General features: G+C 39.6%; 1 protein-coding gene across 1 annotated transcript in view; it reads left to right on the forward strand.

The window, feature by feature from the left end:
• Positions 1 to 24,871, forward strand: part of ift140 (intraflagellar transport 140 homolog (Chlamydomonas)) — a 124,242-nt gene that overhangs the window by 438 nt on the left and 98,933 nt on the right. The window contains exons 2-12 of the mRNA XM_048609550.1: positions 631 to 815; positions 2,774 to 2,998; positions 5,293 to 5,414; positions 6,567 to 6,712; positions 7,457 to 7,632; positions 8,347 to 8,438; positions 12,550 to 12,656; positions 17,725 to 17,873; positions 22,061 to 22,264; positions 22,916 to 22,988; positions 23,647 to 23,738. Of these exons, the coding sequence (XP_048465507.1) occupies positions 663 to 815; positions 2,774 to 2,998; positions 5,293 to 5,414; positions 6,567 to 6,712; positions 7,457 to 7,632; positions 8,347 to 8,438; positions 12,550 to 12,656; positions 17,725 to 17,873; positions 22,061 to 22,264; positions 22,916 to 22,988; positions 23,647 to 23,738 (1,539 nt within the window). The 5' untranslated portion in view covers positions 631 to 662. The remainder of the gene's footprint in view (positions 1 to 630; positions 816 to 2,773; positions 2,999 to 5,292; positions 5,415 to 6,566; positions 6,713 to 7,456; positions 7,633 to 8,346; positions 8,439 to 12,549; positions 12,657 to 17,724; positions 17,874 to 22,060; positions 22,265 to 22,915; positions 22,989 to 23,646; positions 23,739 to 24,871) is intronic.

Consider the following 24,871-nt stretch of genomic DNA (forward strand, 5'->3'; position numbering starts at 1 on the left):
GCAGATTCTAGAAATCTGAAACAAAAACAGAAAATGCTGAAAACACAGCAAGTTCGGCAGCATCTGTGAAGAATAAAAACAGACTTCAGGTCGATGACCTAACAACAGAACTGGGAAAGGTTATAAACGTAATAAAGTTTGAGCAAGAGTTGCTAGGACCCACCTTACCATTGAAACGCTTCAAAAACGCCTAGCCCATCACTAAAACACCCTACCACTAAATCATCTGCAAATCCATCACCAAAATATGACAACACGTGCCCTGCCCCCAGCCCCATCATTAAAGTGCAAGAGTAACATGTCCCCACCATCACAAACCACAATGACATCCCCACTTCCCAGCCTGAGCGATCCAATCTGACCAAGATGAGTGTTGGAAGAGCCTTACGCCCGAAGCTTTGCTAGTCGAGGTCTGGGACTGGTCACAAGGAAGATTGTTGCCAGTGTGACTCTACACTCTTTAACTTTTGCTATAGATAGTTGGAGCTGTAACTGGTTCCTCAATGTAATTGTCAATAAGGGAACAGGGATTATCAAAATACTGCAAGCTTTTTTTTAATTGAGTTGAGCTGACAATTTTTAATGTATTGTTGATCAGGCTTTTATTGAAATTGCATTGTCTTCTGACAGAATTGGACAGAAGCTTACCTTACTGTGTTAAGATGGCAGTTTACTTTGATCATCATATTGAAGCACCTGAGAATGTCGGTTCTCCATCACAGATTGCTTGGCATCATATCCACCCATTATTGGCAGTGGCCTCTGTAAGCACCAGTTGCATTCCAGGGGGCAGTGTCGATGTGTATCTTGAGCAGGTGGGTATCTTGGAATTTTCTCTCTTTGGTTTGTTTGTCATTAGTTACACTGAGACATATCACTGAGAGCATCAATAATGAATGTCAGCAAGTTATTGATTGAAAAGGTATTACAAATGAGCCCAATCATCAGGAGACATGTAACTGTGTAGTTCTAGCAGATGTCACTGGAGTAGAAATTCTGGATGATTTTTCATGTTTGTAGAATCATAGTGTTGTTTCTGCACAGAAAGAGACCATGTAATGCCCATGTCAGCTCTCCGCAGAAGAAGTTTAATTAGTCTCAAACCCAACACTTTTCCTGTAGTTCTGCAAGTTAGGCAGCATCTGTGAAGAATAAAAACAGACTTCAGTTCGATGACCTAACAACAGATCTGGGAAGGGTTATAAATGTAATAAAGTTTGAGCAAGAGTTGTTGGGATCCACCCTACAATTGAAACACTAAAAAAAAACCCTAGCCGCCCCATCACTAAAAACACCCTACCACTAAATCATCTGCAAATCCATCACAAAAATATGACAACACGTTCCCTGCCCCCAGCCCGATCATTAAAGTTCAATAGTAACATGTCCCCACCATCACAAACCACAATGACATCCCCACTTTCCAGCCTGCAGCAATCCAATCCGACCAAGATGACTGATGGAAGAGTCTTACTCCCGAAACTTAGCTAGGCGAGGTCTGGAACTGGTCACAAGGAAGATTGTTGCCAGTGTGATTCTACACTCTTTAACTTTTGCAATAGATAGTTGGAGCTGTAACTGGTTCCTCATTGTCAATAAGGTGTAGTTCTACAATTTTTTTCTCTTCAGGTGCTAATCCAATTCTCTTTTGAAAGCAACAGTTGACTCTGCCTCCACCACACAGTCAAGCAGCATATACCACATTCTAACCACATGCTGTATAATAGATATTTATATTCATGATATGGTTGGCTACTTTCCCAGTCACTGAAATTTGTGTGTCTTCTAGTTTTTGACCCTTCCACCACTGGGAGCTGTTTCTTCCTATTTTTCTATTGGGAGCAAAACACTATAGTTATTTGGATGACGGCAGTTGAAGGCAGTGGGAGTGGTGAGTGTGAAGAGAAGCCTGTGCCTATCGTAGGCATGTTGTAATGTTTCAGTCCTTCAAGAAATACTGTAATGAATTAAACTACAAAATATGACTATTATCATCTGTATTATAATGTTACTCTAACTGACTCTGGCCTCTAAAATCTAAAATTAACCTGACCTACAGGACCAGAACCATTGGATATGAGTACTATATTAAATTAAAGTAAATATTTTGCACCTTTTCCCCTCCTCCCACTCCCCACTCAACTCCCTGCCCCAACCAATGCAGTTCTTTAGAAATTCATTTTTGCTTGGTTTATTGATTATGTATTATTGTCCAAAATGAAGCACAGCTCTAAATATATATTCCAGGCCTGCCCCTTTTGCACAGCAACATGACTGATTCTACAGGTGGCACATTGGGCATTTATTAACTTCAGTTGAAGATTCAAGTTTGAAACTGAAACATACTGGAATTATATGCTCTCACAGCATGGGAGCAAAAGTACTAAAAGCAGACTGTAATAACTATGCAGAGGCCAATATCCCGTCATCAGGTCACCCTTTATTTACACCTGCATAGTACTTGATATTAGTCTGGCTTCCTCAGACTGAGCAGAACTTCTGACACTCCTGTTTATATCCGTCAGCCAAGGCTCCCTGATTGGACCAGGTTAACAGCCCTAATCAGGAAACTCATATTCTATGAGGTCCACCTAGCTGACCTCATTACAATCACTACACAAACTCATGTCACCTTGCACCACTGGATGTGATAATTATGTGTTCTTATATAATGAAATAGCTAGTGTCTACATTGAGGTTCCATATAATGTTAAAGTTAACAATGTATACGCTAAGTGGGAAGTAATGTTGACTAACCTCTTCTTATTTATAGGGAGAACACATTCCTAATTCACACATTGAGCGTCCCTTCCAGCCAGCTCTTATCAGTTGGCATCCTTCCAAGAAGGTTGTAGCGACTGGATGGGAAACTGGAGCAGTGATATTTTGGTCTGAACAGGGTGTGGATGAACAACAAATAGCAGCTGGCACACATCGAGCTCAGATCACCATCTTGGAGTGGGGCAGCAATGGCACACGCCTGGTCTCTGCTGATAAGGTAGATGAGAGAGGATACCAAAGTAATATATTACAGATGCTGGAAACCTGATTTTAAAAAAAGGAAATGCTGGAAATACTCAGCAGATCTTATCATAGAATCAGCTGACAGCATCTGCAGAAAGAGAAACAGAATTAATGTTTTGGTTGATCTGGTTGAAACATCATTAACCTGAAACATTAAATCTGTTTCTCTCTCCACAATGCTGCTTGATCTACTAAATATTTTTAATATTTGAGGAGGTGATGGCCTAGTGATGATATCACTGGACCATTAATCCAGAGACCCAGGAAATGTTCTGGGGACCAGGGTTTGATTTCTGCCATAGCACTTGTGGAATTTGAATTTAATAAATATCTGGAATTGAGAATCTAATGATGACCACCAATCCATTGTCGATTAGTGCAAAAGCCCTCTGTTTCATGAATGTTCTTTGAGGATGGAAACTGCCATCCTTACCGGGTCTGATCTACATGTGACTCCAGACCCAGAGCTGTGCACTTCACTCTTACCTGTCCTCTGGGATGGGCAATAAATGCCAAACTAGTGACACCCTCATCCCCTGAATGAATAAAAAAAATCCTTTTTTATTTCAGGAGGGGATGTTGAGATTTGGCCAGGTCTAACTGCGATGCCGACACAATGTAATTTTAAAGAAACATTTTATCAATACTCTAATGTGAGAAAATGAGGCATTTTCTAGACAATTATTTCTTGCAACATTGTCTAAAAGTGTCCATAGAGTTAATGGCACAACCTTGCAATGCGTGAGGAAATCTTAGAAACTTGGCATTCTCTTCTCTCTCCTATAGTGTCTCCTCACTGTTTCATTATCAACATTTATATAATGTAGTTACAGTAACATTGCCATTGTGGTACTCAACTAGCACTCCAGAGGCTGGGAGTTCATATGGCACTATGGCATGTTGAAATTGAGTTTAAAAAATTTAATTGGCAAATTGGTATCAGAATCAAAATGGGAATTGTTGGATTGCCTTAAAAACCCATAAATACAATATGAAGAAACGGTGCATCATTCCCACCCACTTTGACTTGCACAGCCCTCTAAACTTCCATGTAAAGACTACATGAAGTTTTGACTAATGCAAATAACAAAACATTTCTGGAACAACAACAGAAATTACTGGAGAAACTTGGCATGTCTGGCAGCATCTATGGAGAGAAAGCAGAGTTCATGTTTCAAGTTGAGAGGCCTTTCATCAGAACTGATAATCATTGGGAAGAGGTGGTATTTATGCTGATGACAGGATATGGGGGCAAAAAGGAGTGAGTGGATAGATGGAGATGGAGGCCAGAGAGAGAAAAAAAAAGTTAGGCAGACAAAAGGATGATTTATATTAAGACAGGGAAGAAGAAAAGCTGGTGATGGGGACATTGTGTAGGTGAAATTGGGTTGGCAATGGTGAAAGCATCTCATACCATGACAGAGCCTGTGGTGTGGAGGTGGGTAAAGGACATGGATGGAGGTGTTCAGGCTGTAAAATTATTGACCTTGATATTGAGTCCTGAGGCTGTAGGGTCTCCAAGTGAAAGATGAAATGCTGTTCTTCTAGCTTGTGCTGAGTCTCGCTGGATATTTGAGCGATCTTTTTAACCATGTATAATCATATGATTGTTTCAATGATAAATGCAGCCAGTTTGTGACACTTACTGGATATGCACAGCTCTGGCTATCAGTTTCAGATTGTGGTAATGAGTTCTGTGAATAATGAGCTCTATTCCTGTTGAAGACCAGAAGTAGCTGACGGGTGAAATATTTTCCATTTTGTGTACAAAATTCTCTTCTTGCCTGCAGGTTCCATTTTATGATTGGCTTGTTTTTATGTCACATTCAGTCCATTTAGTCTGCAGTCTTTTATTCCACAATTTACCCTCTCAAAACCCACTGTTTCCCTTGTTCATGACACATTTAAAGAAGTCATAATATCTCCATTGGAAGCAAATATATATTGCTAATATATGCAAAGTAATGTGTTATTTTAGCAGTGATGTATTCAAGCACTGGAGTATGGTTCAGAACTAGAAAGGATAAAAATTCATTAAGTATATTGTGAAATTTTTTGAATCCTATATAAATATTTAGTTATTTTTCTGTAGAATACTTGAAACATAACTTGAGTGCATAAGTTGACAATGTTACCTGTAAAACTGATGCATAAGGAGACGAGAGATGATGAAGGTGGATTTTGTCTCATCTCTAATAAATGACCAGTTTCTCTGGCACAAATTTAGATGTTTCCTATACCCATGTACCTTCATTTGTTTGCTGCCAGGCTGGAGTTCTGATGGTGTGGCGTGTGGATCAGCATGGACGCATACAAGGATTACCACTTGGTAAACAGGATTATGGCAAGCAGCTGACACACTGTATCTTCAAACCTCCTGCTCCAGGAGAGTAAGTACAATTTAAAGAACACAGAACAGTACAGTATAGGAACAGGCCTTTCAACCCACCAAGACCGCGCTGACCTATGTTACCTTTCCAAACTAAAAACCTTTTGCCTCAACGTGGTCTGTATCCCTGTATTCCCTGCCTATTCATTTATCTGTCAAGATGCCTCTTAAACATTGCTATTGTATCTGCATCCACCACCTCATTTGGCAGCACATTCCAGGCACTTGCCACCCTCTATGTAAAACCTTGCCTTTCACATCTCTTCTAAACTTACCCCGTTTTACCTTAAAACTATGTGCCCAAATAATTGACGTTTCTACCCTGGGAAAAATACTTCAAATATCCATTCTATCCGTGCCTGTCATAATTTTGTAAACTTCTATTAGGTCGCCCCCTCATCCTTCGACGTTCAAGTGAAAACAAACCAAATTTGTCCAATCTCTCCTCATTGCTAATACCCTCCAAACCAGGCAACATCATGGTAAACCACTTTTGTAAACTTGCCACTTAAGAAACATCTTTGCAGCCTAACACTCCATGATAAATGGAGGACAAGTATATCTGATATGAGCCAGCACTTCTGTTTCTGTGCCATTTGGTTGAGAAGACCCAGTGTAGGACTTGAGCACTTGGTCCAGATTATCCTTTCATTTTTCTGCTAAAGCAATGCTGCATTACATTAGGTGTCATTTTGCAGGCACTATATCAAAATGAACCTGGTTGCCCAAACGTGTGGTTCAGGTGGTGGTTAAAGATCCCATAATTTTCTTTGGTGTCACAGCCAGAATTCCTCACTCAACAACTCAACTAAACATAGTTTGATTGATCATTATGAGTTCTTGTTGCAAGTAAAATGGTTGCTGTGTTTGACTACATATTAATAGACCATTGCTTTGCACTTCAAAATGTGTGGAGTACTTTGAAATTTCTCTGCAAGAAGTAATAACGTGACCTAAGTTTAGACCTATCCACCTACTGAAAGAGAGCTGCATCAATATAATTTCTAGTCCAGGACAGATCCAGAAAAAATGTAGCGTGTTCTATGTTTTATTGCTGTTGCTGCATACCAGAGATTAACAGGAGCTGCTATATGTATTGATAGCTAACAGTACATATAGAAGAATGAGACTGATAGACTGGTTCATTCTACAGAGACCTCGTACAATTGGCTAAAGCTGCAGTAAGTGGGGATGAAAATGCTTTGGATATGTTCAACTGGAGAAAGGTTGGAAAGGGAGACGCACCATTTAAAGTTGGACTTCAGCAAGGAATCACATGTTTTGTCAGTGCAACAGATGGTGAGCAAAATACACTCTGGGTAACTTGTTAAACATTGCAGTTTGTTCTACAGATTCATGAAAATCCTAAAAGATGTAGTTTCCACTGGTTGCAGTAATTACAACGAAGACTGATGTATTCAGAGAAGAGAGATGGAGTGATATTTTTCAAGTTAAGTTTCAAAAATTGTCATTACCCAAAAATGAACATAAGTTATTCAATTTCCTCCTCTGAGGAATAGCATCATTTAGTTTTCATAGAATCATAGAATCCCCACAGTATGGAAACAGGCCATTTGGCCCATTGAGTCCACACCAACCCTCGGAAGAACATCCCACCCAGACCCACCCCATTCCTGTAACCCAGCATTTTCCATGGCTAATTCACCTTACCTGCACACCTTGGACATTATGGGCAATTTAGAATGGCCAATCCACCTAACCTGCACATGTTTGAACTGTGGGAGGAAACCGGCGCACCTAGAAGAAACCCATGCAGACACGGGGAGAATGTGCAAATTCCACTAAGATGTTTTTTATGCTGTACTTTATTAATCTTTACCCTCAGTATTTGCATTGTGAAGAATTTCTGCAACCTTGCCAGTGGCATGTTTCACCTGTAAGTGTTGCCTGCACTTGCAGCTAGATGTCAACAGGACTAAACTGTATTCCCTGAATTGGAAAAATTATAGTGTTTCTTTTCCCAAACATGCTGCCAGATCTACTGAGTATTTTCAACGCTTTGTTTTTGATTCTCTAAATTAGGGACTGTCTACTACGTTGGTGAGAAAGGGAAGAGTTTACAGGTCCTCCGTACTGATAGGCCAATCAGGAAGCTCATGTACATGGAAGGGAAGGAAATCCTGATGGTTGTGACTGAAGCACTTTTCCTATCTCAGCATAGTATTGCTCTTGATGGAACAAGTCAAGAGCTTATGAAGGTATGGGCATGTATAGGGCATGTGTCTCTAGAACTTCAGTAAATCTCTAATCTTACTTATTTTAGATAACAAAGAGTTCTAACATTTTTGGGGATGGTTCTTATCTGTTGGTTACGTTGGGTGGTAATACCATAACTTGCATTTCTTGCTTCCAGTTTAGCTCTATTTTGCTCCTTATTATTCTAAGCCAGGCAGTGTTCCTGACACAGGGGATACAGTGCTGTTGAATTTGGCAGACATCAAAGAAATAGGTTTAAGGAGCACCTTTAAGGGGGAGAAAAGGACAGAGAAGTGGAGCAGGAATGGATGCTGACAGTAGATTTTAGATACAAAGTGGAACAGAAATTGTTACATTTTGGATAATGTTTCTGCTTGTTCCTCTCAAATTTGAAATATATGGAAGCTTTTTCATTTTACTTTTGCACAATTAACTTGCGAAAAAAGATGCTTGCTTCCTGATATAAGTTTTAGCTGTTTAGGCGAGAGGCCAGCCATGGGAGTGGAACTTTATGCCAGAAAGATTTACAGTCTCAGGAAGTGGAGAAAAGCTGATGGTTGAAAATAACATTTTTAGTGTGATTCACTAAATGTCCTGTGCTTTAGTTGAGATTGTTACTCTGTTGTCTGAATTGTTCACTGCCCATTCAGATATTCTGAGTAAATGATGTATCTTTACAAGGCCTCCATTGTACCTGTTTCTTTTTTTGTTTGCAGGTAAAGCTGAGTGGAAAGGCAGGCCAAAAAGCTGATATAATCTGGGCAGAGAGTGGCCTTCTCATTACAGCAACAGGCGAGATAGTTATTAGGTGAGGACTGAATGGGTTTCACTGCATTGCAATGTCATATTGTTTGAATGAAGTCTTAAAATGTTGTCCATTTTATTGTGGTGTCCTGTGACTTTAATCCATTTTCACTTGGGTTTTATATGAAAACCTGCTTCCACTTGTTGGATTTAATGACCTATGCTGCAAGTTACTGTGTATCTTTTATTTGCATTGAAAGCAACATACGCGTAGTTGACAACTGGAACCAGGAATATTTGCTGATAAGAGAGCTAGGATGCCAAAATGATTTGCAGGCATAATTAAGTAAACTGCTTCCCTGGTTTTCGATTCTTTTTATTTTTGTAGAGTGTCAAACAAGTTTGAGTTTTGTTCTTCTTTTGAGAAAATTGGAGTCAATTTACTTTTTGGTTTTCGACCTAGAAACAAATATTTCAGTGAAACTTGGAATCCTTCCTCGGTCATGAAAAATGTAAATATGGGTAGATTGGGAGAAAGCCTAGTGTACCTTCTAAAATCAGAAGCCTAACTTCAAGAGACCAGAGATTGATGCTGTTCCTTACCCTGCTGTACCTTCCTTCTGTACACTCTCCAATCATGTGTCCCAATTTCGTGTACATTTCATTTACCATATACATTCCTCAAGGAGCAGGAAAGCTGAAGCTTTTTTTTCTGAAGAAGGGTCCAGACCCAAAACGTCAGCTTTCCTGCTCCTCTGATCCTGCCTGGTCTGCTGTGTTCATCCAGCTCCACACCTTGTTATCTCAGACTCCAGCATCGGCAGTTCCTACTATCTCTGATGTACATTCCTTGGTTGTTCTTCCCCCACATTATGAACATTCCCTGGTTACTCTCCCCAACGATGTGTATGCTGTCCTTCATATCGTGTGCATGCCTGTTTTCTTCTCCCAAATCCATCTGCATTTTCCATCCATTGACTTCTACACCACGTACATTCTCTGGCTACTCTCCAGCACATTGCATATATTTTCCCAGCTGATCTCCCATACCCCATGTCCATTTTTCCTGTGTTCTTTTCCCCCACTCCATGTGTGAACCCCTCTCCCCCATTGCTGCTTATTCCTGTATGTTCATATATTGGCTAGTTCTTGCATCATTGTTTTATATACCTGGAGATTCAGTTTATGAGGGGCCTTTGAAGGAAAATGGCCGTTTTTATTTTTCATAAAATTAACAAAGCAAATTACAGATTAAAATATGGATGAAAGTACATATGTCAAACAGATTCATCTCATGAGTTTGGATTAATCATGACGTTTTAAAAAAAACTGACTACAGCACCTGGGGCTCCATTAAGCTGGAATTCTTTGTAAGGAATAAGTCTCCATGATATTTAAAAAATAATGCAGACCTCAGGTCATTGAAGTAGGAATGGGTAATGATGTTGATTCCATTATTATAGCATTCTACAGCATCACCTTGTTTTTGACATACAAATTTTGGATTTCCTGTCCATTTCTGAAAGTCAAGATGTTGAAGGGTAATATAGTTTTTGTAACTTTCTGATTCTGCAAGCCATGTTATCATACTAGTTGCTGGGAAACTTGTTAATTCAAAAGTGAACATGACATTCAATGTCGGATGTTTGACTTTCTGATGAGTTGTTAAACTGAGGCCCACTTCATTTTTCTATAGCTAAAAAAAAGTTATGATGTCATCGAAAGAAGAACAAGACAAATTCTTGCAGTATCCTGGCTATTATTGATTCTTCAGCCAACATCAATGTCAGCAGGAGTTTGCAAATTGGCTGCTGCACTTCCCTACTTCACAGTATGACTTCATTGTGAAATTCTTTAGAACATTCTTTATTTTTCTTTCTTAGAAACATAAAAAATAGGGGCATGAATCGGCCATTGAACCCATTGAGCCTGCTCCATCATTCACTACCATCGTGACTGATCCGCTATTCCAAAGCCCTATTCCTCTGGTCTCTCCATCCTCCTCGATGCTTTTAATGTCTAGAAATCTATTTTTTTTTAAACATATTCAGTAATGTGACCTTCACAGTCTTCTGTGATGGAGAATTTGACAAGTTCATCACCTTCTGAGTGAAGAAATTTCTCCTCATCTCTGTCTTAAATGGCCTACCTCAATGTGGCTCCTCGTTCTAGATGCCCCACACAGGGGGAATATCATGCTGTATTCTGCCTGTGCAGCCCTGTCAGAATTCTACTCATTTCAATGAGATCACTCTCATCCTTCTAAAATTCAGTGAATGCAGGCCTATACAACTCAATCTCTCTTCTTATGATAATCCTACCATCCCAGGAATCAGTCTGGTGAGCCCTTGTTGTAGTCCCTCCATAGTAAGTGTACATTTTCTTAGGTAAAGAGACCAAAACTGCAAACAATACCCCAGCAGTGGTCTCACCAAGGCTCTGTGCATCTGGAATAAGACATCCCTGCTCGTATACTTAAATCCTCTTGCAACAATGGCAAATATGTTATTTGGTTTCCTAACTGTTTGCTGTGCCTGCTTGCTTGATGTCAGTGACTGATTTAGAAAAGCACCCAGATCCCTTTGTACATCAACATTTCCCGATTTAGCACCATTTATATAATACTCTTCCATTCTTTTTCCCCTACCAAACTGGATAACCTTACATTTATCCACTCTATAGTACATGTGCCGTGTAATTTCCCACTACATTAACTTGTCTAAATTGGCTCAAAGCCTCTTTAGATCCCCCTCACGACTTGCAATCCCACCTGGTTCAATGTTGGCAGCAAACTTGGAAATATTTAATTTGAATCCTTCATCCAATGATTGAAATATTTTGTGAATAGTTGGGGCCCAAGCGCTGATCTCAATGGTACCCCAATCCACCACCTTCCACTTATTCCTGTTCTGTGTTTTCTGTCTGCTAACCAAATCTCAATCCATTACACTATATTACCCCAAATCCGATAAGCCTTCATTTTGCACACTGACCTCTTTTGTAGGTCTTCATCAAAAGCTTTGTGAACAACCAAATACACCATTCTCACTTATCTGTTATAAACAGTAATATCCTCAAAAAACTCCAGTAGATTTGTCAAAGATTATTTCCCTTTCATTGATCCGTATTCACTTTGTTTAATCCTGTTAAAATTTCCTAATTGCCCTGTTATAGTTTCTTAATAATCAATTGTTTTCAGTGAGGTAATATTTCTCCCAGACAGTTTAATTCAGCTTGGTCATGTAACTTTGCCAGTACATTGCAACCCACAGGAGTAGACTCATAATGTGCCCCAACGGTGTTGTTGTCAGAACTCCAGTCAAACTACTGCACAGTAAATTAGACAATAGCAGGCTATGAAAGTAATCTTGAGGGAAGGTCTTATGGGAAAGGCTGAGGGACTTGAGGCTGTTTTTGTTAGAGAGAAGAAGGTTAAGAGGTGACTTAATAGAGACATACAAGATGATCAGAGGATTAGATAGGTGGACAGTGGGAGCCTGTTTCCTCAGATGGTGATGGCTAGCATGAGGGGACATAGCTTTAAATTGAGGGGTGATAGATATAGGACAGATGTCAGAGGTAGGTTCTTTACTCAGAGAGTAGTAAGGGCGTGGAATGCCCTGCCTGCAAAAGTAGTAGACTCGCCAACTTTAAGGGCATTTAAATGGTCATTGGATAAACATATGGATGATAATGGAATAGTTTAGGTTAGATGGGCTTCAGATTGGTTTCACAGGTCGGCGTAACATCGAGGGCCGAAGGGCCTGTACTGTGCTGTAATGTTCTATGTTCTATGTTCTATACTACGTTTTGAGCATCTGCCTAATATTGATGTGTTTAAGTGAAGAGTTTTTTTTTCTATCTGTTCTACAATGGATATTTTTTATTGATGTTATGTATGTCATTTAATTGAACACAATCATGTAATTTGAATCCCCTCCACTTAGTCTATCTAATATTGCATCTGGAATATTAGTCACAGTTTTGTAGCAGCATTTATTATTTTTAAAAAAAACTTTAGAAATCATTTACTCCCAATCTTATGATCCCTAATGTAAAAGTCTCATGTTAAATTGCACTGTATAATGTGTCAGTGAGTTGTATAGCATCTTTTAGTGTATCTGCTTTGAGAACATGAAGTGACCATTATGAAATTTGTGCTGTTTTTCCAACAGACTCTGGGATTTAGATAAAGATGAGAATTACACTTTGACACTAGATGAACATCTGGGGTTTAGCACTGGAGAAATCATAAATTGCATCTCATACAGTGAAAGTAAAGGTAGGTTTGTATCTTGCTGTGTCTTTCTACTTTCTACTTCCTTCATACTGCAATGTAACCTTTGTGACAAAGACCCACAAACTACATAGCCCTTTAATGAACTATTTTAAAGAATAATTATGGCTCAAGAAAATTTCTGATTAGTTTTTCAGCAAAGATGTGGACCTAGAACATGTAATTTTGGATCCGTTAATATTGTGAGATGAGATATGTTTACATCTTTTTAACGGATTGTCTCAGTTTCAGTAGTGAAATTTGTCACAGCTCCCAAAATATGAAGAGTTTTCAGAGCAAATTGTTGGGACTGGATTAGCCTGATGTTCCTCATTAAAATGAAAACTATAAATAAAGCAGTTTATTTTTCAGTTTTTTAGTTATATAGCATCATACAGACAGTAAAAAAGCTCAGGGAAAAGCTATAGAATTGTACTAACCATGAGTTAACACAGCACAGTGAAGATATGCACTGCAATGAGTACCTTCATGGTTTGTTGATGATTATATTCTCTGTTCGGCTTGCTATATATGTGATAAAATTCTTTTTATTTGTTTCCAGTTTTTTGTACTGAACAAGACAGCAATCTAGGACTGGTAATATGTTTGGAACAGACAGTTCCGAGAGTTGCAAAGTGACAATTCTGCCCTGCAATAGTGGGAGGACTTACTGCAACGTCTTCAGTAGGTCATTCAGCACAGTTTAGAGGTCACCGAAGAGGAGTTCAAAGGTCATAGTCTTTTGGGAAAGGAGGTAGATAGCAACAGAAGCAGACTCCATTGTCAGGAAATGATGATGTTAAACGCTGTTGAACTACATGAAGTTTGTGTATTGATAGTTCATGGAAGTCGTAGAAGCTGTGGGGATTCAGAAGGTACTAGTGCCGCTGTTGGTTCTGTACAACTGAGAGTGTAGGTTGAAAGGCCCACAGCAGTATTTGCTCGATGTAACTAAGTAAGATTGGAGCTCAGGGGAAAACCGAATGGCAGTTTTAGCTTGATATAGCTAGATGTTGATGAAGAGCTCAGGTTATACTTAGATGTGAGTAAGGACTGCAATTGCAGATTCCAGTGGAATGTAGACCAAGGCAATTGGGTGATTAAGCAGAATCGGAATGATTATTGAGGTAGTCCATGACCAAATGGCTCTTGAGTTGCAAGGCCAGACTGGCAAAAATGAAGAATTGTGATCTCTTCTGAAGTTTAATTAGATTTGACAGTGCCGCCTCTCTTTTACATTTTTTTAATGGGAGTGGTAGGCGGAATGCTGAGAAATCCATGGAAATTACCTTGACATGTTTGCCTTTTGATTTATATTGTGAGTTTTTGATCTTTGTATATTACCTATATTTTCAATGTGTTAATTTGGGTGTCAGAAATTGATTGTATTACTGTTCTGACATTGTATGGTAAATTTATTGCCGTATGTTCGAAACCATGGAAATTTGTGAATTTTTATTCTCTTAGTAATTCCCCTGTATCTCTTACTTTGTCTAATTCAAAAATAAATACTGATCCCTAGCCAGACCGTAATGTAAATTTGACGGTCTGGTTTGGGATCATAACAGAGGTGTCTCAGGTCAAATGATGGCATTCCTCCTTTCATTTTAGTGTGTCATCTTCTTGCTTTTATAAAGGTAACTGGATCATTACAGGCAATGATACATAACAGTATTTTTAACCCTTTTAGTATTTCTCAATTAAAATGCATTTCAGTCTCAATATTTGGTCTTTGTGGCCTCCTCTACCCAGTAGCTGTGACTTGAGTTACAGTTACTTCACTATTTACAGACAGATTGTAAAGACTGTGTCTTTCCATTTTTCCTGTATTTCTACTTGTGGACTGAGAAAATAACTATTTTAAAACAAAAAAATGATTGCTTGAGAATTACTGTATGTTTTGAAAGTAAATAACATTGCGTGCATTGTAGGTACCATTTACATAGTTATTTGTTTGAGCAGTGTTTAAAGTATGGTTACAGATGACCTGGAGCTGAGGAGTTGTGTACAGATGGAGCTATGGATGGTACAAGTAGCTGATTGGTCTGTGGACAAGTGACCAATTGTTGATGACAAAGACCTTCAGCTTGCCAACAACTACGTGATTGGTTCTCAGGTAGCTGAACAGCTTGGGACCGTGAATAAGATACACAGAAGCCTTCTGACCACCACTAACTTAGGAGCTCTCATTGTCCTCTGTAGTAAAAGCCATTTTAAGCCTAAAATAAAACTAGTTCATCTTTCCTTTGGCAGTTGCTGTAAATTGTGGCTTTTAATTGATAAATCAGAAACTTTTATACGTGAACCAGCCACCTTGTGTCCCTTGCAAACCAATGAAAGCACCTGAAGAAGGCAACCAAGAAGCAGCATTATAACCAGCACAAGAATCACAAGAATCATCTCAGCGACCCATGTGATCAGGAACCATTGAACTACCTTCCCAGTCTTTCTGCCCGTCCAGGACAGCCATGTTTGTTTCTCTGTCCGTGCATCTGTGTGTAAGAGGGAGTTAATAAGGGTATCAAAACTTGCTGAATTCAACTCATTTCATACATATAGAAAGACTTAGATTTTTATGGGTCCAATTGGCAAGTTATTTGCACAGAAGGCCCCATAAACAAAAAAGAAGTGGCTGACCAAATTGATCTGCCTTTGGTGTTAATTGAAGAAGCAATGTTGACCCGGCAATCTCTTCAAAAAGTGCATGATCCACCTTAATCGGCCTCAGTTTAATGTTTCATTTAAGACATCAACTGGACTTCTGGAAAACATTTGATAGAACCACCATTACATGATTGAATGTATTCTATAGTCCTCCAACTGCCAGGAAAGCAATTTTTAAGAGTGTAATGCAAAGATGCAAATACTCTAGAGTAGCTTTAATGAGGGACTTTAATGTGGACTGGGATTGTAATTGTGTTAAGGACAGAGCAGGGGAAACATTTCTGAATTTCAGGAGAATTTTCTAGAACTCTCTGAAGTAGCTTCTTCGTTTCTGCATCTAAATCAGCAGGTGTCCTTTTACTATGAGATACTGTGAACAGATGGTAGAATTGGCATCCAATACTTCAATAGTTTCTGTTGAACTTATTGTTGTCAACTGCGTCACATGAGCACGTCCCTGGCCATTGGAACTTCATCCATTTTTTTCAAAATGTCCCATTCACCCTAAGTTGAAAGGGGAATTTTAAAGTGTAGTTGGTAAAGTTCAGCACTCGTGATGATATGACAAAGATTAGGCCAATAGTACAAGTCAGAATCAGGCTGAACATAAAAAGTTCAGAGGGAATATGAGAAAAGAAATAAGATTAGCAAAGAAAGAACATGATAAGAGATGGCTGCCAACATCTAAAACTCTTCTATGGCATTTACTGGTTAGTATCATACCTAGGATATCATACCTGAGATAAAATAATATGGTTGTGGTTGTTGCAGGCAATTATCTTGACTCCTGAGTATCATTACAGGAGTGTCCTTGGCCCAACCACCTTCAGCTGCTTCTGTTAGAAACCCAGAAATGGTGATGTCTGCTGTTAACTACACTGCGTTCAGTATTGTTCACAACTCTGCAGATACTGAAACAGCAAGTGCCAGACAAACACCATCTCTGACAAGGGAGAATCGAACTGTCTCTCATTGATATTCAATGACATTGCCATTGCTGAATTTATTTTTATTCATTCATAGGATGAGGATGTTGCTGGCAAGGCCAGCATTTATTTCCCATCCCTCATTGCCCAGTAGGCATTAAGAATCAACCACATTGCTGTGGTCTGGACTTAGATTTAGGCCAGACCAGGTGAGGATGGCAGTTTCCTTCTCTAAAGGACATTACTGAACCAGATGGATTTTTCCAACAATCGATCATAGATTCATAGTCATCACTGGACTCATAATTCCAGATTTTTATTAAATATCACCAACTGCCATAGCAGGATTTTAACCTGAGTCCTCAGAACATTACCTAGCTGTCTGGATTAACAGTTCAGTGATAATACTACAAGGCCATTGCCGACTCCAGCATCAAGATTCTGGGGGTTATTATTGATTATAAACCTAAACTGGATGGTTAACTGTCCACCACCTGAAACATTCACTTCCTGCACAATACACAGTAATGGCAGTTGTATCATCTGCAGCAACTCATGAAGGACGCTTTGACAGTACCTTCCAAATCCACAAACTGTCACCGGGAAGAACAAGCAGGCATGTGGGAATGCACCAAATGCAAGTTTCCCTCTAAGCCACACAGCACCCTGACTTGGAACCATATTACTTTTCTATAACTGTTGTTGAGTAAAACTTCTGGGACTCCCTCTCTTACAGCAGTTTAGGCTTGCATATATCACATAAACTGCAGCTATTGAAGAAGAATGCTTACTACAACTTTGTCAAGGACAATTACAGATGTGCAATAAATGCTAGCATTAGCAGCATGCTTACATCCCATGAACAATTTTTGTTTAAAAAATGTTTCTTTAACCCATTGTTATTGACCTGAGAATCTCTTTCTGCAGATGCTGCCAGACCTGCTTCATGCATTTTCTATTTCCATTTTACGTTATTAATTGGTTTTGGTTGAGGACTTTTTCTGAATATTATAGACTGTAGACTATATTATAGCATTGTCATCTTTTTCTGAGCTCCATGGTGACGTCCAAGATCCCTGTGTGATCCTAATTAGGCCTAATTGTCAGTACATTATTTGATTGTGTGGTCTGTTGCATTACTGCTTTGCTATTCTCATGAACTATGTGTAAGGGTCATTGGATGTTAATCAGAAATGAGAACTAGTGCCACTCCATCATGAGGATTCTGATTTCAATTGCAGTGCATTGTTTTACTGCTTTGCATTGATTATTGATTCAAGATGGAACCTTGCAGATTTGTAAGTACCACGTCGAGGTATATATTTACTCCACCTGGAGACTAGGAATTGATCCAAGCATTGCGTTTTAAAGATAAATGTTGACAAATAAATTTGGAGGCTTATTCAGAAAACCATAAATTACTAAATCACTCATTCCTTACTCTATAAAGGATCTGATTGGAAGAATAACTTGATGTTTCCTAGGTATCATAGCAGCTGGCACCAGGAATGGACAGATTGCTTTGTGGCGAAAAACACTGGTCAACAGGTCGAATGGTTGCAGAATAGAAGGGAAAGATCAATGGAAATTACAAGCCCCAATTGATCTCGAAGGAAATATCACACAGATCAAGGTAAAAGAGGTGAAGACATGCTCCCTATGAGGTCACCTTTTTTGGATTCTGTGTATGGAGGTTTTGCTCTAGTTGCTGATCATTGCATGTGGTCTTAAAGCAAACTGTAGCTCTCAAACTAATATGTCCCCAAATAGAAAAAAGTTTATTATTGGTTGGGAAGTGTGTGAGAGTATATTGAGATTACTGTCCTCCTTCAGTTCCTTGTAGTCATAGAATCAAAAACAAAAAAATTAGAAGATTAGATGCAAAATTGTTACCCTGTCTAGACGGGACATTGCTGGTAGTGCAATTCATAGCACTTGCTCTTCTGCAACCTCTGGTATGCCACAATATTCATAGTGCACCTACTTTGCTGAAGTGTTAATGTTTTTTTAAAAATTCATGGCATATGGGCATCACTGGCTGGTCCAGCATTTATTGCCCATCCATAGTGATGGTGATGGTGGGCTGTAATCTTGAATGGCTGCAGTCTATTTGGTGTAGGTTGATCCACAATGCCATTAGGGAGGACATTCCAGAATTTTGACCCAGTGACACTGAAGAAATGGCAATATATTTCCAAGTCAGGATGGTGTGTATCTTGGAGGGAACCTTGTATGTGGTGGTGTTCCCATGTATCTGCTGCCCTTGTCCTATTAGATAACAGTTATTGTGGGTTTAGAGGATTCTGTCAAAGGAACCTTAATTAATTTCTGCAGTGCATTTTGTAGATAGTAACTGCTGCTATTGTTTAGATGGTGTAGTGATTGAATTTTGTGGATGTGGTGCCAATCAAGCAGGCTGCTTTGCCCTGGATGGTGTCAAGCTCCTTGAGTGTGTTGGAACTGCAGTCTCCCAGGCATGGGGGGAGATTCTATCGCAGAGCTGACTATGCCTTGCAGATGGTGGACAGGCTTTGGTGAGTTAGGAGGTGAGGTAGACGTTCAGGATTCCTCGCCTCTGGCCTGCTCGTGTAGCCACAGTGTTTCTGTGGCTAGTCTAGTTATATTTCTGGTCAATGGTAACCCTCAGGATGTTGATAGTGGGCAATTCAGTGATCATGTCACTGAATGTAAAGAGATGATTGTTAGATTCTGTCTTGTTTGAGATAGTCATTGTCTGGCAATTTGGTGTGAATGTTACTTGCCACTTTTCAGTCCAAACCTTGATATTGTCCAGGCCTTTCTGCATTTGGCCATGGACATCTTCAGTGTCCGAGCAATTGCGAATAGTGCTGAACATTATGCAGCCACCAGGGAACATCCTGATTTCTGACCTCCTGATGGAGGGAGAACAATGATGAAGCAGCTGAATAGGGTTGGGCCATGGAGACGACCCTCAAGAAGTAGTTCTTTGAAAGTGAAGTTTCAGGCAGACAGGGTAGTGAAGAAGGCATTTTGAAGATGGAACTCTTGCCATCATTGGTCAAAACATTGAGTATAGGAGTTGTGTTGTCATGTTGCGGCTGTACAGGTCATAGCTGAGGCCGCTTTTAGAATACTTCATTAAATTCTGGTCTCCCTGCTATAGGAAAGATGTTGTTAAACTTGAAAGGGTGCGGAAAAGATTTACAAAGATATTGCCCAGGTTAGAGGATTTGAGCTATAAGGACAGGCTGAACAGGCTGGGGCTATTTTTCCTGGAGCGTCAGCAACTAAGGAGTGACCTTATAGAGGTTTATAAAATCATGACTGGCATGAATAAGGTGAATAGCCAAGGTCTTTTTCCCAGGGTGGGGGGAGTCCGAAACTAGAGGGCATATGTTTAGAGGGATATGGACAAAATGCTGGCAAATGGTACTAGCTCAGTTTAGGATACATGGTCAGTGTGGATGAGTTGGACCGAATGGATGTTTCCTTCCTATATAATTCTATGACTCTTTGATAAATGTGCAGAGATATCCTAGAGCTGAAGTGACAAAACTCCACCAATGACAAACATCTTCCATCATGCCAAATATGATTCCAATCAGTGGAGAGTTTTCCTCCGATCCCCCTTGGTTCTGGTTTTGCTGAAGCTCCTTGATATCACATTTGATCAAACGTGGCCTTGATGTCAAGGGTGTTACTCTCAACTTACCTCTGGAATTCCGCATTTTTGTACATTTTTGTACCAAGGCTGTTTTGGATTCAGGAGCTGAATGATCATGATGGAAGCCAAACAGAGTGTTAGTGAGCAGGTTATTACTGAGAAAGTGCTGCTTGATAACACTGTTAATGATACCTTCCCATCACCTTACCAATTACTGAGAGTAGACTGAAGGGGCAGTTAATTGGCAAGATTGGATTTGTTGCTTAGATACTAGTGTTGTAGCTGGACTGAAACAGCTTGGCTTGGATCGTGGCAAGGCCTGTTGCAGATGTTGTCAGTTCTATTGCTGTATTGTTGTTAGAATCCATATCCTTTGCAGTATTGAGGGCCACCTGTTGTTTCTTGATATCATATGGAGTGAATTGAACTGCTGAAGGCTGGAATCTGTGACACTGGGACCTAGAGGTGACCGAGATGGATCATGTGCATGGCACTTCTGGCTGCAGTCAGATGCTTCAGATGCTGACAAATGTTTCAGCCTTACCTTTTGCATTGATGTGCTGAGCTCCACCATCATTGAGGATGGGGCTACTTGTGAAACCTTCTCCTCCAGTGAATTGTTTAATTGTCGACCAACATTTACGACTGGATGAGGCAAGACTGCAGAGCTTAGATCTGTTCCTTCGGTTGTGGAATCATGTCACCCCATCTGTCACTAGCTTATGTAGCCTGGCATGCAAATAGCCCTTTACTCATTTTTAGTCATGCCTGATGCTGCTCTAGACATGCTCTCCTGCATTCTTCTTTGAATTAGGATTGAACCCCTGGCTTGATGGTAATGGTAGTGTGGTGGATATATGAGCTATGAGGTTGCAGATTGTGTTTGAGTACAATTCTCTTGCTGCTGGCCCACTGCCCCTCATGGGGATGCGATCATGAGTTGCTAAATCTGTTTGAAGTCCATTCCATTTAGCATAAGGATTGTGCCTCATCTCATGATGGAGGATTTCGTCAATGTGAAGACAGAACTTTATATCCAAAAGGTCTCAGCAGTGATCAGTCCCACTGATACTTCGTGGACAGACTTATATGCAGCAGGCAGGATGATGTTAAGTATGTCTTTCTCACCTGTTGATTCCTTCACCACCTGTCGTAGACTCAGTCTAGGAACTATGTCATTTAGGACCCGAACAGCTTAGTCAGTAGTGGTGCTGCTGAGGCACTCTTGGCAGTGGACGTTCAAGTCACCAACCGAGAGTAAATTCTGTGCCCTTGCCACTCTCAGTGCTTCCTCCAAGTGGTGTTCAACATGGAGGAGTGCTAATTCATCAGCCAAATTGAGGGCTGTTTCTGATAATCAGCAGAAAGTTTCCTTGCCCATACTTGACTTGATGCCATGAGACTTTCTGGGGTATGGAGTCAATGTTGAAGACTCCCAGAACAGTTCCCTCTTGTCTGTATATCACTCTGCCACAACCTGTGCTACATCTGTCCCATTGATAGGATAGGACATACCCAGGGATGATGATAGTTATCATTGTGTGTAAAGAGCATTTCCATCTGTATGACTGTCGAGCTGTTGCTTCACTAGTTAGCGAGACAGCTATCCCAATTTTGACTCTAGCCCTTAGATGTTGGTAAAGAAAAAATAACAGAGTTTACATGACTGAATATGACACCCAGTTTTCTTCCTTTTTGTGACCTTTCGGCAGTTGATACAACTGAGTGGCTTGCTAGGCTACTTCAGAGGGCAGTTAAGAGTCAACCACATTGTTGTGGATCTGGAGTTACATGTAGGCCAGATCGAGTAAGGATGACGGTTTTGCATTCCCTAAAGGACATTAGTGAACTAGATAGGATTTTAGAACAATTGATGATGGTTATATGGTCAGGTTATAGTTTTAATTCCAAATTCTTATTGAATTCAGTTTCTACCATCTGCAATATTGGGATCTACATCCAGGTTGGCAGAACATTACCTGGTTTCTGAATTACTTATTCACCGATGATACCATTGTGCCATTGTCTTCTGACCATGACGCCATTACCACCCATAGTATATGTTGCATGTGTGTTGCTGGACCCTGATTATTTTGATTGTCCAGTGGAAAAATGAAGAGTTGTTTGATTAGTTGCTGTCTTTGGTAACCTGTGTATATCTGCTGTTTGTTCAGTGGGGCTCCAGTAAGAACCTTCTGTCTGTGAATAGTGCTGGAACTGTACTTATCCTCAGTGAGCAGGTGATGTCTGCTCATTTCAACCAACAAGTAGCGGCCATTCAAGTTGCTCCCAACCAACTGAGCCTCACCTTCTTCTCCTCTGAAAACCAACAGATGCTACGTACAGACATGCATGTTAAAGGAGTTTATGTCACCAAGGTAAGTGCTTGACTCATATTTATCAGGTCACATTGAAATAGACTTGTGTGTATATCCTTGATTTCTGTGGATGAAACTCAATGTGTGCCAAAATGTTAAATTCTTCAATAAGATATCACTCATTTTTTTCACACTTTTGTTCAATTAAAAGTACATTCTTGCTTGTGGTAGTGAATGTGCACTCCTTTGTTACAACATGTAAAGTGAGTTGGGCCCTACGTACACAATTAAAATGAGCCTGCAATCAGTGTATTTTATGTGTGAAAAACACTCTGACTTGAAAAGTACATTGTGCAGTGATTCAGGGTCTGGTAAAGTGAAGGTTGTTCATGGAATGGACTCATCTAAAAATGCAAGGTGATGGCTAACCACATATGTTGTGACTGTTCTGTTTTTATTGTCCACTATTTAATAGATCTTTTGTGAGATTGGTCCATAATTTTGAGAATAATAATTCACTCCAGTTGAATTACGGCTGTAAAAATATGCCATTGTTGAACTCATTTATTTGCTATTTTGTGCATTCACAGTGCGTCATGGAGCAGTTTAATATTGGATCTTGACTCAAATTATAAATTGTAGATTAAATCTCTGAACTGATTTGGAGAGTTGGACATTGCAGTGGGTGGAACTTGTTTTCTTTTGTTGCAGGAGATAGTTGCAGTATGGAACGGAAAACATGCTACTGTTTTTGAAACATTTGGACCATCACTGAGAAATGCAGGTAAAATGTCATTCACTTTTTCAGGTAAAATCCAGCAATTGCTAAATCGGTATGGTGGAAAGTGAGTTTCATGGCATGGCAGCTAGGCGCAATCAATCTATGCCAGTGTCAGTCTTGCACTCAAGCCTCCGCTCTTCTCTTCTCATCGAACTCTGTCATCGTAATTATTCACTTTTTTCCTCTCCCATATGCCTGTCTAGTTTCCTCTTAAATGCACCTATACCATCTGCTTCAACCACTCCTTGTAGTAACAAGTTCAATATTCTTACTTTTCTTTGAATGAAGAAGCTTCTTCTGAATTCCTCATTGGGATATCTTGCTGATTGCCTCAAGAGAAAACATTCTATGTCCATTTTATCAAAATACAGAAGGTGAAAGGTGAAACATTTACAAATAGTGTTTAACAATCCTGGTCTATTAGTAAACATTAATATCAGAATTTTGAAAAGTTCATTTCTTTTATAAAAACTATGAACTGGGTGATTACTTTGTGAAGGAAATACATGATCCTTAGGGACATAAATAGAGTCCATGGTCATTGGAGAATCATTATGTGAATTGCTCCATATGATTGTTCCCCTTGGTCTCTTATATATCTTTTCATGTTGATTTTCCTGCGTTCTTGCCATTGACAGTAAAGTGCACTGTTTTCATCTAGGCTCGTTTCCCTGTGATTCTTCTGTTTTGGCTGTTCTTGAAGAGAGCATTTACACTGTGGAGCCAAACCGAGTGCAGGTACGCACTCTACAGGTAAGTAGAAGTCTTTCATTTTCTTCAGCACCAGTGATGTTGTTGTACAGGAATAATTGCCCGCAAGTCCAAGTTTTTCAGATGGACCTCGTTTGGAATTCTTTTTTAAGTTGTAATGAAGGTTTATGTTATATTATTTGAGAACTTGGGTTCTAGAGATAAATAGGTTTTGATTTTAATTTCTGTGAAGGCATGGAATGGTAATTTTAATGTTTATTTTAAGGGTCAAAACAGCCTTTCGAAGAAACATGCTTGGACATTAAGTTAATCATAAGCCACCTGGTGAGATAATTGCTGAAGTGATACACTAAGTTGAGCTGTTACGACGCAGATGGAGAGTGAGGCCAGAGCACGTTCAATTCAGAAGAAACAATCTATAGTAGCAGATGTGCTGTTTAGCAGTCCTAAAGTAGTTCAATTAGGAGAAAAGTCAATGAGGCAGCCTGTCTGTGTATTTCAGGGAGAGACAGAAAAAAAAATCACGTCTGTTGAATGTGCAGAAACTCACAGAGAAGAAACAGTCTCAGCTGAGTAAGAAAGAGTGAAGATAGAAATGATACTTCACTGGGTTTGAATGTATAAAGGATATTACTGGGAAAAAGGATTGAATCTTTCTTTACCTGTTTGTGATGAGAACTTTCCATATTGTTTTATGTGTGGCTTTGTTTTTCTTTAAATTTTCTTTTGTATACTAAACATTGACATTCTTTTGTTAAAATTGTATTGGAAGCCTCTTGTGAATATGTTCAGTGACTGACCAGGTCAGTAACCAAATTGAAAGATTAAACTTTTCGTCTATCAAGCCAGGTTTAACTCTGGAATCTGACTTGTTCAGTATTACCATCAGCTGAGATCATAGCAAAATTGATGTGGAGATGCCGGCGTTGGACTGGGGTGGACAAAGTCAGAAGTCACACAACACCAGGTTATAGTCCAACAGGTTTATTTGGAATCACATAAACTTTTGGAGCGCAGCTCCTTCGTCAGGTGCAGCTAGAAAGCAGGACACACAGACACAGAATTTATAGGCAGAGAGATCAAAAGATCATACAACTGGTGTGAGTAGAGTGTCAAATGTTAAGTCTCTGCAGCTGAAGAAGCATGTTACATGGTGTGTAAAGTGTTTATAAAGT

Source organism: Rhincodon typus, chromosome 21 (genome assembly GCF_021869965.1).
Source record: "Rhincodon typus isolate 14 chromosome 21, sRhiTyp1.1, whole genome shotgun sequence".
NCBI lineage: Eukaryota > Metazoa > Chordata > Chondrichthyes > Orectolobiformes > Rhincodontidae > Rhincodon > Rhincodon typus.